The 18,027-nt window shown below is 41.4% G+C and overlaps 1 protein-coding gene across 1 annotated transcript in view; it reads left to right on the top strand.

The window, feature by feature from the left end:
• Positions 1–3,594: 3,594 nt before the first annotated feature.
• The window catches only part of FXR2 (fragile X mental retardation, autosomal homolog 2), a 28,081-nt gene continuing 13,648 nt past the window's right edge, over positions 3,595–18,027 (top strand). Inside the window, exon 1 of the mRNA XM_006899132.1 lies at positions 3,595–4,029. Coding sequence (XP_006899194.1) covers positions 3,949–4,029 — 81 coding nt within the window. The 5' untranslated portion in view covers positions 3,595–3,948. The remainder of the gene's footprint in view (positions 4,030–18,027) is intronic.

Genomic DNA, 18,027 nt, shown 5'->3' with positions numbered 1-18,027 from the left:
AGTAGCCAGGAAATTAAAAGGCGCATTGCCATGGGAAAGTCTGCTGTTAGGAACCTCTCCAAAGTACTGAAGAGCGATGGTGTCTCTCTGGAGACAGGTGTGCCTGATACAGGCCATGGTCTTTGCAATCACTTGTTATGCATCAGAGAGTTGGACAGTGACTAAGGAGGATAGAAGGAGAATTGGTGCCTTTGAGCTGTTGTGCTGGAGAAGAATATTGAGAGTACCATGGACTACTAGGAAAACAAACAGATTCAAGGGTTAAACTGGATGGCTCCTTGAAGGCAAGGATTCTGAGGCTCATCTAACATACTTTGGACATGTTGTAAGGAGAGATCGGTCCTTGGAAAAGGACATCATGCTTGGGAGGGTGGAGAGACGGCGCAGGAGGGGAAGGTCCTCTATGAGGTGGATTGATTCAGTGACTGGGGCAATCAGGATGGGAGTGTCAGAGACAGTGCGATTGGAACAGGACAGAGCAGAGTTTAGGGTTGTTGTACATAGGGTCACTATGAGTTGCAAGCGACTCGATTGCACATAACAACATAACAACATGTCCCTCTCTTACCTGGCAGTGAAGGTCTGTTCATTTCTTGGGACCAGTTTCTTCCTCTCCCTGTTGCCCCCGACTCTTTTTCTAACATAAACCTGACTTAAAAGCTCTTCACAGCCTAGTTTCCTGCAGGTCCCTACTTCACATCAAATAGTAGTTTAAACCATTTAAAAGACATGCTCTAAAAGAAAAAAAAAGACATGCTCTTTCTACTCCTACATGCTATATTCTTTGTTCTGTCAAAAATGCTCTTAAACTTGTTATCTCACACACCCTACTCATCTCTCAAATGTCAGTTTGCATTATCCCCTCTGTGTGGTCTGTCCCCGACTACTCTGAAGAATCAGCTGACCTTTGTCTCCTGAGACCTCTGTTCCTTATTATTCCTCATTACTATCTCATGTGAATTTTTTTGTTTGGTTGGTTTTTTAAAATTTTGGGTTTTTTTAATTTGAAAGAAAGTTACAGATTTATTAAAAAGTAGAAATGTTCTGCAAAGGGGGGAGAAATAAGAGATTTGTTATTAGTTGAGTTGAATTGACTACAACTCATAGTGACACTGCTGCCCTGTCCTCACCATAAGCCCATGGTTTCAGTCACTGTATTTGTCCATCTCCTGGAGGATTTTCCTCTCTTTCAGTGACCCTCTATCTTACTCCAAATTTACTCTTCCTGGTAACATGCACAAAATATGAGATGAAGTTTCACCATCCTTATCTGCAAGGGGAACCATGGTTGCACTTCCTCCAAGACAAATTTGTTTGTTTTGTTGGCAGTCCATGGACTGTTCAGTACATTAACAGCACAATTCAAAGGCATTGATTCTCACCCCCACCCCCATCCTTATTCATTGTCTGACTTTCAGATGTATATGAAGAAACTGAAAAATACCATGGTTTAGATCAAGTCCTAGTTTTTACATTCATCTTCTTGCCCTCAAGCACTTTAAAGAGGTCCTTGACAGCACATATTTTTCCAATGCAATGAGTTTTTTGTTTTGACTGCTGCTATTGTTGTAGGTTTGTTCTCCTAGAAGAGTGTTGAATATACCATGGACTGCTAGGAGAACAAAAAGGTTTGTACTGGAGAGGGTGAAGCCAGAATGCTTCTTGGACTCAGGGATTCTGAAACTTCCTCTGACATACTTTGGGCGTGTTGCAAAGAGGGACTGGTCCTTGCAGAGGGACATCAGGTTTGGGCGAGTGGTGAGGAAGACCCTCAGTGAGATGGATCGATTCTGTGACTGGAGTGGTGGGAATGAGTGTGTTTGAGATGGAGAGGTTGGCACAGGATAGAATGGCGTTTGGGCTCTTGTACATAGGGCCGCTATGAGTCACAAGCAACATTGTTGTAGGTGTTGATTGTGGATCAAAGTAAAATTAATTCCTTGACATCATGAGTCTTTTCTCCCATCTATCATAATAATGTTGCCTGTTGTTCCAGTGGTGAGGAATTTTGTTTTCTTGATGTTTAGATGTTTAGATGTAGTCTTTGAGCATCTCGAGTAGGTACTTCAAATCTTCTTTCTTCGAGCAAAGTTGTATCATCTGAATACAAAGTTGTATCATCTGTAGGTTATTGTCCAGTCTTTCTCCAGTGCATTTATTTAAATGTCTGCCTCTTTTCCAGTTTATTGGAAACTCACCAGAGATCAGAGAGCACGTTTTGGTTTTGCATCCCTATCACTTAACGTAGGGACTGGAACATGGTCGTTGCTGTCGGTTCCGACGCCTTGGCAACACGGATTTCAGAGCAGAACTGCTTCAGAGAGTTTTTCTTTACAGAAATCTTTACAAAAGGCCCCGTTGTTAAAGCCTCCAGTCACTTACACAAAGGTCGGTGCTTTGAATCTACCAGGTGACTGAGTACCTTTATAGCCTCGGAAACCCGGTGCGGCAGTTTTTACTCTGTGGGGAAGGATGGGCAATCTCCTCCTGCTTGACTGGTTACCACTCAGTGGTACTAGGAAAAACAATAGGGTTTGTAGTGAGCTCTAGTGGTTCAGTTGCGCTGCCAACCAAAAGGCACATGGTTTGGATCCACCAACTAACTGATCCTCGGGAAAAGGAATGCAAGCTTCTCTCTTGGTATTTACAGCCCCTGAAAACCCAGTAGAGGGTCAGTTCTGAGTCTTTCAGACTCCAGGGCACAAAACAACACAGTAGGGTTGCTGTGAATCGTAATCAACACGAACAGTTTCCCATATACCCTGGCTCACTGACAATTTTTTTTCATTTTTAATTTCTTTTTTTTTCTATAATTTTATTAATTTTCATAAACATTTACAGAGATTTTAGGTTTCCATTCATTCATTGTTGCACTTTAATTTCTTGAGCATTTAGATTTTTCGCCAAATTCAGTTGTATTTCCCAGGGTTACCTTGACATTTATTTTGTAATCTTTCGGTATAAACACGGTCAGGATCTTCTTGTAATATCTTCAAGGCAAGAAGGGGATTCTTAAATAGAATAAATCTATTCTTAAACCCTACAGCGCAAAGTTAATTGAAGCTTTAAGATTCAAAATAGGCTCGCAGACAGCGCATGCGCATCAGCCTCCTCTCCCCGCGCCGTCCCCCATCCTACTTTTCCCGTCTCTCTTTGGAGAGTGCGCACCAAGAAAGACAAAGGTTGGGAAAGTGACCAAGCAGTCATTCGGGCGCATGCCCACCCTTAACTTGTCCCATAAGTGAGGCTCCTAGAGGGGAGGTAGGTGTGGTATGACCGGGAGCAGAAGAAACCCAATCGGACAGAGTGAGCGCGGTCCCTCCCTTCCCGTGATTGGTGAAAGGCTCAGTGTTGTGGGGCGGGGAAAGGAAGAGATGAAGTGTGGAAGTTGCTGGGCGGGGGGGAGGGGGGGACGGCGGCGAGGACGAAGAAAGCGAGTTAACTCTTTTGCGCAAGCGCAAGCAAGCGACCAGGAGAGGGCGTGAGAGAGCGGAAGGGAGCGTGGAAGTCCCAATACGCCGGCGAGCACGAGCAGGGTTGCCTGGCTTGACGCTTGCGCTGTGGCGCGCGGGGGCCTCGTGCGCATGCGCAGTAGGTGGCGGCAGAGGCAGAGAGGTGGAGGCCGTGGAGCGGCAGCGGCGGGACCTGGAACTGAGGCAGCAGCGGGGGCGGCGGCGGGCGGAAGCTGAGGTGACGAAGGCGGCGGCGGCGGCCGTTCCCCTCACGGTGGCGGAGACTAAGGCGGCGGCGGCGGCGGACGGGGAGCGGCCCGGCCCCGGCCCCCTACTCGTTGGCTGTGGCAGGGCCGCGGTGGGGCCGGCCCGGCTCCCGCCCCCCGCGGCTCCCCCTCCGGCTCCTCCTCCAGGGAGACGCCGGGGGCCTGGCCCGGCCCGGACTCAGGCCACTGCTGCAGCCAGCACGGGGGGAGTCGGAAGCGGTGGCGGCGCCATGGGCGGCCTGGCCTCTGGGGGAGATGTAGAGCCAGGACTGCCCGTGGAGGTGCGCGGCTCCAACGGGGCCTTCTACAAGGTGAGGCGGCCCGCCGATCGGGGGCACCGGCTCCAGCCCTGTCCGCGGCCGCAGCGGGGCGGGGTTGCGCCCCCGAGCCAAGTGCAGACCCTTGGAACCGCAGGCCTCCCTCCCACCTTCAGCTCCCACAGTGGACCTCTGAGTTAAACCTCTTCCTCATCCAGACCCTCTGTTATACCTGCTGTTAAACCTATCTCACAGAGGATGACTGTCGGCATTGTGCTTGAGGCTGTGTTTCCGTCCTTCCCCCCGTCCCCCCCCCACAACTTACTGACTTACCTTGTTTCTGACTTTAAACCTTATAATGCACTTTCTCCACAGTCGGAGCCCAGGTAGAATTAGCTTTATTCTCCTTCCTTATCCCCGTGGGAAGGCTGTCCCATATTCGATCCTTTATCTTCCTCGGAGAGACCTGTAACCACTGATTCTGGGAAACCCAACCCATTTTCATCTTGTATTTCTGTACCAACCCAAGGAGAAATGGTCAGAATTCATTCCTGACAGTTGGCATCTTTGACCTCAGGACCTCTGGGTTATGCCAGTCAGGTCGCCTCCCAGTCCCAAGGTGGTGGCATCTTTCCCAAGTTTCTCATTCCTAAGGGCAGCTGGTCTGCTTTCCACCCAGGAATGAATTGACATTGGTTATCTCACTTTGATTTCATGTTTAGATCATTCAATTTCTCCATTTTGAGGATAAGAGCTTCGTATCCCTTTTTTTAAAAAAAAATCCAGTCTAAGAAGACTCTGGCCATTTCTGCCAATTTAGGAATCTGACAGTTTTTTGGGTTTGTTGGGTTTTTTTTTAAGAAATAGGTATAACTTTTCAGAGGTCTTTGCTTGTTCCAGTCCTCTCTTCCTCTTCCAGGATATGATTCTGTAGAACATAAGTTACTAGTACCTTTGTCTACTCCGAATTTTTTCATTTTCCCCATTTAGGTTACCCTCGATGAGATATGGATTGATTCAGTGACTAGGGTAATGAAGGTAGGTGTGTCAGAGACAATAAAGTTGGCACAGGATAAAGCTGATTTCAGGGCTTTTGTACATGGTGTCATAACAACAAGACAAGACCCTTCATGCTTTCAAGGATTTTCTTCATTGGTGCCATTGTTATTCTCAACCCTTTGGACCTCATGCTTGGAACTGTACAAGAGACTTTAGAGATTCTTCTCGTCTCAGTCTTTCATTTTGCCCTAAGGAGCTATCAACACTTGTGAGAGAACCCTTTTTCTTTCGCCTTCCATCAAGTCCCACCATAGACCTCTCCATTTTCATGCCCTTGGATTACTTTCTCTAGCTCCTCTGTGAAGGGTCTTGTAGTAGATGGTTTCTGCCTCACCTTCCATGGATAAATTCAGTGTAGTTTTGTACCCACTCTGATTGCCTGTCTGTCTTGCTCACTTCACCAGATTTCCTTATACTCTGTGACTGTGGATATCTCTGTCTTAAGCTATCTTCTGAATTCAGATTTTTGGTTTTCATCCTAACATTTGTGTATTTCTGTGATAATCTTTCTTTTAAAAATTGAGAAAACCAAACTCATTGCCATTGAGTAACTTGCAACTCATAGTGAACCTCCCTCGAGTTTCTGAGGCTACATATCTTAACGGGGAGGCTGCTCCTCTTTCTCCAGAGCTGCTGGTAGGTTCATACCAGTAAAGACTCGTCTTTCAGTTAGCAAAAATATGTTGTAAAGGACTGAACTCTGGTGTGATGGTTAGTTGCACGGTACATTACAAACCATGACACCAGAGTTCTGTAGTCTGCTATATACTTGTGCTAACCAAAAGGCTATGAATCTGTTGGTTTGAATCCACTAACAACAGCTCTTCTGGAGAAAGATGGGCAGTCTCTTCTCATTGAGATTTGCAATCTCAGAAATCCAGTGGAGTCAGAACCAACTTAATGGCAGACATTCACTCATTGCCATTGAGTCAGAACTCAATGCTTACCTCTCCAGCAGGTTTTCCGAAGCTGTATGTTGCATGGGAGAAGATTGCCTATCTTTCTCTTGTGCAGCAGCTGGTAGATTCGAACCACCTGTCTTTGGATTGGCAGAACAACTCTATACTCACTAGACCACCAAAGAAGCTGTAGCAGTGGGTGGTGTTACTCCTTAGAAATCACCTTAGTCCATGTTTAGCTAAAGGAAGTACCAGTTGATCTCTTCTGTCATTTTTTTCTAGATAGTTTCCTACTCCTGGGATTTTTCTTCAGCCAGCCTCCATAGCATTTGTTTTCTTTGGCAAACAGTTTGTCATTCCTTTCTGCTTCTGTTAGAGCATTCATCACTCTTAAATCTTTCCTCCCAATTCTGTAATATTTTTGCTGAAATACTCTTTCTCTTGAGATGTTAGCTCACTTTTCTTAGTCTTTCACCAGTGCCTCATCCCACCTTTAAATTCTGGGTTCTAAGAAAAATGAGCCTTAAATTGAATCTGTATTAAGATATGTCTGTTTCACTTCTAGGAAGCATATGAGTCAAGCCTAGCTGAGAAAGGTTGATATTTAAATAAACTATGATTGTGTTGGAAAAGGAGATTTTTTTTTACTTTCTTCATACAAGTATCTAACAGTCTTTCCCATTTCCCTCATGAGCCATGACAGTGACAGAGTGAATTAGGCGAATTGAGTGAATTGGATATTTGGACTCATAGTAGAATTTGGAGTTGAGCTGAAAGCCAGACACTATGGATATTATTTCCTGATCACTTTAGCATTTTCTACCTCTTGCCTCGATTATACAGTAGATCTTAAATTCACACTAATCTGTCCTCAGGTTCCAGTGCTGTGTAGATACTTAACTATCCTGACCTTCCTACTGATTTAATGTATGTTTATGACTCAGCAAACTTAGGTGTAGATCAAGGAGTATTACACTATTTTTAGAGCTATAAACTTGGGAAAGTCTCTTTCTTCTCTCCCAGCATTAAGTCTTACTGTTTTCATTCCCTTCAAGATAGAAATGCAAATGTGAGATCCAGGATTTAAATGATCTTTTGATTACTTCATCAACCACTACGGTGTGGAATGAAGGGAGTTGCTAACTCAATAGCCACACCTCTCTCATGATTTAAATTCACCTGCAGCTCTGATAAAGATGGGCAATTTTGTCCCATTCCATTTACAGCCTTCTAAACCCAATGGAAGGTCAACTATTAAGCCTCTTCCCAGTAAAATACTTTGCTACACAGACTTTCCAGATTGTGCCTTGATTTCCTAACTTCCATTCCTTTTGAAACAAATACTGCATCCTGAGCTTCAACTCATGGATTTTACCTGTATTTTCCCTACTTTTCTCCCTAAACTTCCTCCTTGTAAAAAAATTTTGTTGTGGTAAAAATATATCAGAACATTTACCATTTGAACCATTTTTAGATGGAAAATGTCCTCTTTTTTTTTTTTTTCTGAGACACCCCCACTCTACTAGATGCTAAATTGAGAATGGGGATTAATTTCAAATCATCTAATTTGAAGAAACCAAAATACCGAATGGAAAGAACCTAGGACTCTCAACCTCTCTTGACCTCTGCCTCCTCCTGGGCTCCAGAAGCCAAAGGCCAGGTATTCCATAGCCACTGGACCAACTCTGGATCTCCACCTTCTCTGGCTTTCTAACAAATTCACTCACCTGCAGTGAGCATGGACGGAGCAGAACTAGGAACTCACTTCCTACCACTGGTATCCTTAGAAGAGAAACTAGTATGTGGTGTGTTGATAGATGGAGCTCTGGGTAGCATAATGCATTCATTACATGTTGGTCTGTGAACATGTTGGTCAGCCACTTTGATACACCAGTCACGCTGTTTGTTCTTGTTATGTGCCATCAAGTCACACTGTAGGAGAGAGAAATGAGCAGTCTCTTTTCTGTTAATATTTACATTGGAAACCTGATGAGTTGCAATTGACTTGACAGCAGTGGGTTTGGTTTTGATTTGAGATGTCATAGATAACAGTAACAGTGACTGGTTTGAAATGTGAAGGTAGAGAACTCATTTTGAAGATGGCAACCCTGAAGGGTATAATGGCAAGTCAGGTTAAACTGCAGAATAGTAGATAGGACTCTGTTCTGAGCTTTGCATTCTTCCTCATTAGAAAAACCAGGATTATACTGATACTTTACCCTGAGGACCAACCTTGGAAAATTGGACTAGAGTTTTTATGCGTGGAAGTCTCTCTATAAAAGGCGAACAAGTGCTTCTCTTTTGTGGTGGTGGTGGTGGTAAATTTTTATTCATTCACACATTTTCTTCCCTCCCTTTCTTCCCCCTGTCCCCCAAACAAGTGTTTCTCTTACCCATCTTTTTCTTTTTTTCCCCCCACTTTTCTCATTCATAAAATGTGTTAAGAACAGCTTACCCTCTCCCTTGGTAAATATTTCTTCTTTTTAAGGAATCAATAGTCTGTGGACTTGGTTTTCTTTTTTTAATTGTGCTTTGGGTGACAGTTTACAAAGCAGATTTTTCTTTTAGCTGTTTGTACACATTTGTTTTTATCACATTAATTACAGTACCTATATTTTAACTTCTCTCTTCTCACGTCCTGCCTGTGATTCTCATTTCCATTAATCTTCTATCCTTCTTTCCTTCTGAACTTTATCCTCATGCACATGCTGCCTTTTAGAGCTTTCTTAATGTGGTTGATTAGAGAGTGCCTGTAGCTTTGTAGGCCTGTGTTTAGTTTCAAGTTGAGTCATGGGAGTGACTTTTGTTCAAGGTTTGAACAAAGACTCAAGTCTTGGGGTTCCACCAGTCTCTTGTTAGACCAATAACCTGGCCACTTCTGGGTTTTTTTAGTTTTGCTCTGCATTTTTCACTCATTCTCCCCAGGCCTTCTCCTGTGATCCCTTTGACAGTGGTTCAGTATCTAGTTCTGTTATAAGGAGGTTCATGTGGTCCATTAGTCCCTTAGACTGATTGTTTCTATGCATCTTTCCTTTTCTTCCCTCTGTGTTTTAGACAGAGACCATTGTTTGCTCCTTTAATGGCGACTCTTAATCTTTTAGTCACTACTCACCAAAGTAGGGTATAGAAAATAGTATTTGTGGATCATTTTATGCCTGTTGACTTTGATGTCCCCTGCATTGTCCTGAGGCTCTAGGATTAGCATCTAGATCCCCTGGGGTGTTTAGTTATGATTAAGAAGTTTACATAACTTCTTCTGTTGGTTCTCCTATACATGGATATATTTGCATATGTACTGATAAGACTGTACAAATAGCCATGTGCCAAACCTGTGTTTGGTCTTGCATATAGTTTAAACTATTTCTGAAGCTTAGAGAGTTGACGTTTATGTAAAAAATGGTATGGTCAGAGACTGCTTTAATCATACCTAGAAGTCCACACACAACCTTATAAAGGGAGAGGGAAAAGAAAAGGGATAAAGTATTAGTGGTGCTAACAGAAGAACACATAAGAAGCTAAGACAAGAGCAATTCAGATGAAAAGGAGTTTCATGCTTTAGAAATGCTGAGTGGAGACTAGTAGGGATGAGTCCTGAACCTGAATGGAAAAATTTGGAAAGTGTCCCTTTTAAGAGAATGGCAGCAAAAATATGAGTAAAGTTAACTCTTCGGAGTTTGGTTTTTATTCCTAGCTTTAAAAGTTAAGAATAGGCAAGCTCTGGTGGGCTAGTGGCAAGAAGCTGCACTGCAATCACAGAGGTACGTGGTTCGAATCCACCAGATTCTCTGCTGAAGAAGGAGGGACAATCTCCTCCTGTGCCAGTTAGGTCTAATTTGAAGGTGTGTACACACACATACACACACACTCAAATTAGAATACTTGGGTTTCAAAAATATTTATTAAAAAAGAAAAAAGTTCATAGTTCTTGTGTATTAAAACCTTTAATAAAAAAAAACCAGCCTGCTTGAATTGTTGAGATACAAAGGACATACAGTATAGTACACATACTTCAAATGTTCAGCTTTATCATATGTCTAGACTCCTGTACAAGAAAACAAACAGATTCATCTTAGAGGGGGTTAATCCAGGCTGCTCCTTGGAGGCAAGGATTCTGGGGCTTCGCCTGACATACTTTGGACATGTAAGGAGAGACAGGTCTTTAGAGAGAGACATCATGCTGAGTAGAGTAGAGGGACAGCACAGGAGGGGAAGACCCTCTATGAGGTGGATTGATTCAGTGACTGGGGTAATCGGAATGGGTGTGTCAGGCAATGAGATTGGCACGGGATAGAGCAGGGTTTAGGGCTGTTGTACATAGGGTCACTATGAGTCGCAAACAACTCTATGGCACATAACAACAGACTCCTGTAACCATCACAATTAAGATAATGGACGTTTTTATCACTCCTACAAAGCTCGTTTGTTAGCCACAGATCTGCATTCTGGTACAATACATTCATTTGCATTTCCTGATTTTTCATAAAGGTGGAAGGCATTCTGAAAATAGTCAACATAATTCAGTAACAAGTAGATACGATTTGTAAAAATGGACTTTAATCCATATATAAAATTTAAATCATAGACCTAAATATACAATAAAAGTTATTAAATTTCTAGGATAAAAACTTTGTGACCATGGATTAGGCAAAGACTTGTTAGATAGGACATCAAAAACATCCATAAAAGAACAAATTGGGGGGGAGCTCTTGTGGCCTAGTGGCAAGGAGCTGCAACTACAATCCCAGAGGCACACGGTTCGAGTCCACCAGATGCTCTGCCGGGAAAAGGAGGGACAGTCTCCTCCTGTACCAGTCAGATCTGATTTGACGGTACACTCACAGAAAAATAATAAAATTTAAAAAAAAAATAAGAAAAAGAACAAATTGGTAAATTTGTCTTTATCAAAATTAGAAACCCCTTGTGGAGCAGCATAGGATTGAACACGTATTCTCAGACTGATGGAGCTCCACTGTTGCTCTTTCTTGCTGCGACTTCAAGATAGGATCTCGCTGTCCATTTTTTCTGCTATTCAGATCCTAGTGTTCCTCTAGGATGCAGAAATCAGCTGAATCTAAATCCTAATTTTTCCCTTTATAAATTGTTTTTGTCATTGTGAGTTTTTTAGGACAGGTATCAGTCACTATCTTTGCTTGGGTCTCTTGCTGTTTTGGGTAGCTAGACCCTCCTTTCTCTTGGCAGCTCCTAGTGTCCTCTAGGTGTTCCAGGACAGCCACACACTGTCTCATGGGATATTCTTAGCTTGGTCAAATGCTTTGGTTATTTTAATTGAGTTGGCAGGCTACTTAATACAACAGGGGACAAATAGCTAGGTCTCTTTAGGAGCCAAAGTAGATATCTTTAATTTCCAGGGGGTTCATTTTATTTTAAAATTTTTTTATGGAGATATAATTCACATTTCATTCAGTTCACTAAACTGTACATTTCAGTTTTTACAATATTCACAGGCATGTACAACAAGTACTAAAGTAAATTTTATAACTATCACATGAAAAAGTAACCTCTTTTGCTTTTCAAAGAGGAATGAATGGGGGGGTAGAGAAAAAAAATTCAACAATGAATGAATGGAAATCCAAAATCTCTGTAAATGTTTATTAAAATTAATAAAATTTTAAAAAAAGGGGGTAAGTAACCTCATTCCTTTTATCTTTTTGAATGAAGGATTTACAAATCATAATACTTTTCTTAAAATCCTCTATAGATATTTTGTTTTATAACATTAATTGCCATTGATTCGTTTGAGGAATAAGGGGAATCTCATTCAGGCCATAGTCTTTCTGATTACTTGCTATACATCTGAGAGCTGAACGCTGAATAAGGATGATAGAAAAGAAATTGATGACTTTGAGCTCTGGTGTTGGAGAAGAGCACTGAACATTCCATGGATGGCCAAGAGAACAAACAGCTATGTCTTAGAGAGGATGCAGTCAGAATGCTCTTTGGAGGCAAGAATGATGAGGCTTTGCCGCATATACTTTGGGCATGTTGCTAGGAGGGCCTATTCCTTGGAGAAGGACATGATGCTGGGAAGGGTGGAGGGTTGGCAAAAGAGAAGATGACCCTCAGCTAGGGGGATTGACATGGTAACTGCCACAGTGGGTTCTAATGTGTCAGAAAGTGTGAGGATGGCACGGGACAGTACAGCTTTCAGATCTTTTGTTCATAGGATCGTTATGGGCTGGGCTCACAAATATCCCTTCCTTTCCAACCCTGTTACTCCTCCAGGATTGATTCTGTGTGTAACCTTTCCCTACAGAGTTTTTAACAGTGGTCTTACACCATAATTGTCTTTTTGTGACTGAGGTGAATCAGTCAGCATAATTTGTCTTACACTCATTCATGTTGTAGCATTTTACGAATTCCTGATAGCTCTTTGTGATGTATTAATAACTTCATTGTGGTACTCTGCCATAGTTTCTTTAGTCATTTGTTCATTGATGGACACGAGTTCTTTTCAACTTTTCTTTTATTGTAAATAATTTTACAATAAACACAAGTGTGTGTATATTAGTGTGTCTCACTGCTCAAATTCCTTTAGGGTATATGCCTAACAGTGGGGCTGCTGTCTCAAATGGTAGTTCTGTTCCCAACTTTCATTCCCACTAGCAGTGAAAGAGTGTTCATTTCTCCACACCCTCACTAGCATTTGTTTGCTGTCTTTCTGAACTTTACTGTTGTTGCCAGAGTGAAATAACCTTGTTTTGATTCACATGGCATGAGACAAGACAAGGTTCCAATTTGTTGTTCAGAGGGTCTCTGTGTCACTCTACATGACACATAATAACAAATAATTGATGATCTTGAGCTAGTCTTCATGTATTTTTTTGTTGCAATTTGAATGTCATCTTTGGTGAAGTGTCTATTTCTGTCTTCTAACCAATTTGTAATTGGGTGGTTTATTTTGTAGAAGTGTTGGGTTTTCTGAGATGAGGTTTTTTTAGAGATTACTCCCTTATCGGATGGGTCATTGCCAAATATTATTCCACATTCTGTAGGTTCTGTTTTTACTCTTGGAGAAGCCTTTTATGATCACATAGGATTTAATTTTATAAGCTCCCAGTTTTCTGGTTTATCCTGTTGGTTATGCATTTTCAGTCATATTTGGTACTCTAGTCTATGCAATTGATTAGCATTCTTAAGTTAGCCCAGGTTTTTTTCCTTTGATATTTATTGTATTAAGTTTTATATCTAGATCGTCGATCCGGATTTTTTTTTATATAGTATAAGATTCTCACCACTGGACCAATTGGCAGCATCAGGATGGATGGTGAAGAGATTGAGATTGTACACAGCTTTAGTTTGCTTGGCTCCATAGTCAACAGTCTTGGCACCAGCAGCCAGGAAATTAAAAGGCGCATTGCCATGGGAAAGTCTGCTGTTAGGGACCTCTCCAAAGTACTGAAGAGCAATGGTGTCTCTCTGGAGACTAAGGTGCGTCTGATACAGGCTATGGTCTTCGCAATCACTTGTTATGCATCAGAGAGTTGGACAATGACCAGGGAGGATAGAAGGAGAATTGATGTCTTTGAGCTGTGGTGCTGGAGAAGAGTATTGAGAATACCATGGACTGCTAGGAAAACAAACAGATTTGTCCTGGAAAGGGTTAAACCGGGTGGCTCCTTGGAGGCAAGGATTCTGAGGCTCCGTCTAACATACTTTGGACATGTTGTGAGGAGAGACCGGTCCTTAGAGAGGGGCATCATGCTTGGGAGGGTGGAGGGACAGCGCAGGAGAGGAAGGCCCTCTATGAGGTGGATTGATTCAGTGACTGGGATAATTGGGATGGGAGTGTCAGAGACAGTGCGATTGGCACAGGACAGAGCGGAGTTTAGGGCTGTTGTACGTAGGGTCGCTATGAGTCACAAGCAACTCGAGGGCACTAACAACAACAAGGTATGGATCATGTTTCCATTTTCTGCAAATAATCAGTTTGCTAGCAACGTTGTTAAAATTCATTATTTCTCCCACTTAATGGATTTATTCTCTGTCAAAGATCAGTTGTCTATTACTCAGTGAAACATTTCATTGCTGTTTAATTGGAACTTGCTCATAGCTGACCCTGCAGTGGGTTTTCTGAGGCTACAAATTGCACAACAGAAAATTACTGATCTTTCCCCTACACAGCTGTCCATGTTGTCGAGTCCAGTACAACTTCTCTCGACCCTATGAACAGCAAACAAATCTGAATCCTGCCCTCTCCTCTGCCATCCTCACAGTCTATTGACAACTCAGTGCTGCAATCATGGTGTCAGTCTGTCTGGTGGAGGGTCTTACTCTCTTTTGCTGACCCTCCACCTTTTGTGTGATTTCCCTCTCCAAGAAATAGCCTCTCCTAGCAATATGCCCAAAGTATGTGAGAATGAAGCTTTGTTATTTTTGCCTTCAAGGAACACTCTGGCTACATCTTATTCAAGACATTTCTGTTTCTTTTAGCAGTCCCATCTCAACAGTTCACAGGCATCAGTTCTGTCCTTGTTCGTTGTCCAACTTTCAGATGGATAGGAAGTGATTGAAAAGCTCATGACCTGAATAGGCATATCTTAGTTCTCAAACAGATCTCATTATTCCTCATAATTAGGAGAGATCCCTGACTGCAGACTTTCCCAGTGCAATATTTTTCCTGATCCATAATTGCTGGTACCAAGGGACTTGATTGTGAGTCTAACTAAGGTGAATTTGTTGAGGGTTTCAGTCTTTTCTCCATTCATCATGATGATGTCCATAGGTGAATGGATTTATTTCTGTGTTCTCAATTCTATTCCATTGCTCTATGTACTGGTCTGTGTACCAGTACCAAGCTTTTTAGACTGCTGTGTCAATGTAGTAGGTTTTCAGATCAGCAGCCTTCCTACTATCTTCTTCAATATCAGTTTGCTTAATATGAAGTCTCCTTTTCATATTAAATTGTTGTCTAGTCCCTTCCTTCAATGTCTTTGAAAAAGGACAAGACCTGAATTTATGTCATTTACTTTGGGTTTTTGTGGCTTTTTGTTGTTGTTTTCTTTGTTACAGAAGTTTTGTATCTCAGGTTAGATTTGCTTCTAAGTATTTCTTTTGGATGGCTATTGTAAATAGCCTTGTTTTCTATATTTCCTTTTCAGAGTTCTCTTTGTTACTGCTGCAATGGACAGAATCCCAGTGATTTTTGTGTGTTGATCTTATACACTGCCACTTTGCTAATTGATTAATTAGAGCCAGTAATTTTCTTGCTGAGTCTTTGAGATTTTCTGTATATAAAATTGTATTTTGTTGTGTACCGTCGAGTCGAAACCACCCCATAGCTGACCCTCCAGTGGGTTTTCAGAAGCAATTAATCACACAGGAGAGATTGTCCATATTTCTCCCGCAGAGCAGCTGGTAGCCTGAACAGCATGCCTTCAAGATTGCAGTGCAGATTCTTGGCAGTAGGCCACCAGAGGTGTGGCATCCACTTCCTAAACAACTTGCCTCTGGAAACTCTGAACTTTGCTAAATGTTGATAGTTGTAGAGGGGCTTCAGGCCTTTTGTTCATAGGGTCACTATGCGTTGTGTCCAACTTGAAGGCATTTAGCAACAACAGGATCATAAAATCTGTACATAGAGATAGTTCTCCTTTGTGAATTTGGATGCTTTCCCCCCTTGCCTTACTGCTCTGGCTAGGAACTCCAATATAGTACACAAAAAGAATGATGATAAAGGACAAATTTGAAAGGGGAATACCTTCAATCTCCATAGTAGTGTAGTGTTGGCCACAGATTTAATGTGTGTTTAATTAGTTGGAGGAATTTCCCCCTCTTCCTATTTTGCTGAGCATTTTTATCAGGAAAGAGTGTTTAATTTTGTCAAATGTTTTTTCTACATCATTTGGTCATGTAGTTCTTTATCTTTGTTTTATTTATATGCATCACACTGAATATTTTTCTCATGTTAGAATATCCTATTATGATGTTGGGTTCTGATGGCAAGGATTTTGCTGAGAATTTTTGCATGTTCGTGAGGGAAATTGGTCTGTACTTTTTTAGTTTACCTGGCTTTGGTTTCCGGTTATGCTGTTTCATAGAATTAATTCAGGAATATTCTTACTCTATTCTGAAATAATTTGAATAGAAATGTCAGCTCTTTTCTGAATGTTGGATAGAATTCACTGGCAAAGCTGCATGGGCCAAGACTTTTTTGATTAAGAGTGTTTTTATTACTTGTTCAGTTTCTTTTGTGATGAGTCTGTTCAAATTACCTAATTTTGTCCAATGTTGGTTTAGATTGGCAGTGAATTTCTAAAAATATGTTCATTTCCTCTGTTGTTATGTGTCATCCTGTTAACCATGATCCATAGCAACCATATGAACAGTGAACCTTGCCCTATCCTCTAACATCTTCATCATCTCTAATACCCTTGAGACCATTATTATAGTCACTGTGTCAGTCCATCATGATCTTCCTCTCTTATGCTTACCCTCCATCTTCCTAAGAATGATGTCATTTTCCAGGAACCTACCGCCTCCTAACAACATGCCCAAAATAATATGAGACGAAGCTTTACCTCCTTTCCTTTAACACATTGCTGCAAATGACGGCTAAATGTGTTTCTATGCACGGTTGTCAATTTTAAATTGTGTGGCAACGTGTTAAGGAACATTGTGGTGCACTTTCTCAAAGACATTATTTACTTTTTTTGTGGGTTTTTTTCACAGTGTGAGATGCTCAGTATGCTTCTCCGGAACCACAACTCAAAAGCCTCAATTATTCTGTCACCCTTACTCATTGTTCAATTTTCAGACGCATAGCAAGTTACTGAAAAGACTGTGGCTTGGATCAGGTGCACCTTAGTCTTTAAACTGACATTATAGCTCTTTAGCACTTTGAAGAGGTTCTTGATAGCAGATTGTCCCAGTGTGGCACGTCTTTTAATTTCTTGATGGCTGATACCAAAAGTGTTGATTGTAGATTCAAGTAAGATGAAATCATTGACAATTTCAGTCTTCTCGCCATCTGTCATGATGTTGCCATTAAGTTTTAAAATTTATTTATTGTTTTATAGTTCTTAAAAGTATTATTTTATTATCCTTTTGATTGCAGGCCTTATTCTATTTTCAGTATATTCAATATCAGTATGTAGGTGATGCTTTCTTTTCTTTTTTGTAAAAAGAGCAAAGGCCACATGGGGACAGCCATATCAGACCTTTACCATCTTTACAAAAATGTACTCTCCCCATCAATAGCATCAGTAATACAAAGCCACTTCCCATGAGATTAAAAATCCAATGTGAGGCAAGCTCTGGTGGCCTAGTGGCAAGAAGCTGCAACTACAATCTCAGAGATACATGGTTCGAATCCAACAGATGCTCTGCTGGAGAAGGAGGAACAATCTCCTCCTGTACCAGTCAGATCTGATTTGACGGTACACATAAAAAATAATGAAATAAATTAAAAAAAAAATCCAATGTGAATAGCCCAGAATAAGAGATACGTCATTGCAAAGAGGACTGGATGGGGAGAGGTAGGTAATTGTGCAACAATAAATGAATATTTTAAAAAAAGAACTAGGAAAAAAAAAACTAGGGGAAAGGGAATGAATAAATAAGTGTTAAAATTACAATTTAAATAAAATTATTTTAAAGGGGGAAAAAAGTCCAAAGTGATAGCTAACAGACCACACAGAACCATGTTGGGGAAGTCAAAAGGTTATAATCCAAATTATAGAGGAATACAGTCAGGACAGTTTGCAAAATGGGCATGTAAGTACCTCAGCCTTGAGCCTTATGGTTTTTTTTTTTGTTTTGTTTTTTTTTTTTACATTTCCTATAATTATATTTTATTAATTTTCATAAACATTTACAGAGATTTTGGGCTTCCACTCATTCATTGTTGCACTATTCTCTCTACCCTCCTCCCAGTTTGTTCTTGTCCAAATGCCACAGTGCTTGTCAAAGCCAGTTCTGATTAATCTTCTTTGTCAGTGTATCCTTTGCCATTCCCTATCACTCCTCCCTGAGAGAGACTTCACCCTGGAGCCTTATGGTTTTAAACTGGTGTTACAAAGTTGTCAGTTGAGCCAATATTGGCTTACCACCCTCCCACCTTCAAAAAAATATTGTC

The sequence above is a fragment of the Elephantulus edwardii genome, unplaced genomic scaffold, assembly GCF_000299155.1.
Source record: "Elephantulus edwardii isolate Elephantulus edwardi_28Jun2011 unplaced genomic scaffold, EleEdw1.0 scaffold00246, whole genome shotgun sequence".
Taxonomy (NCBI): domain Eukaryota; kingdom Metazoa; phylum Chordata; class Mammalia; order Macroscelidea; family Macroscelididae; genus Elephantulus; species Elephantulus edwardii.
Note: the sequence above shows the minus strand (reverse complement) of the source record. Positions and strands in the feature narration are given on the sequence as shown.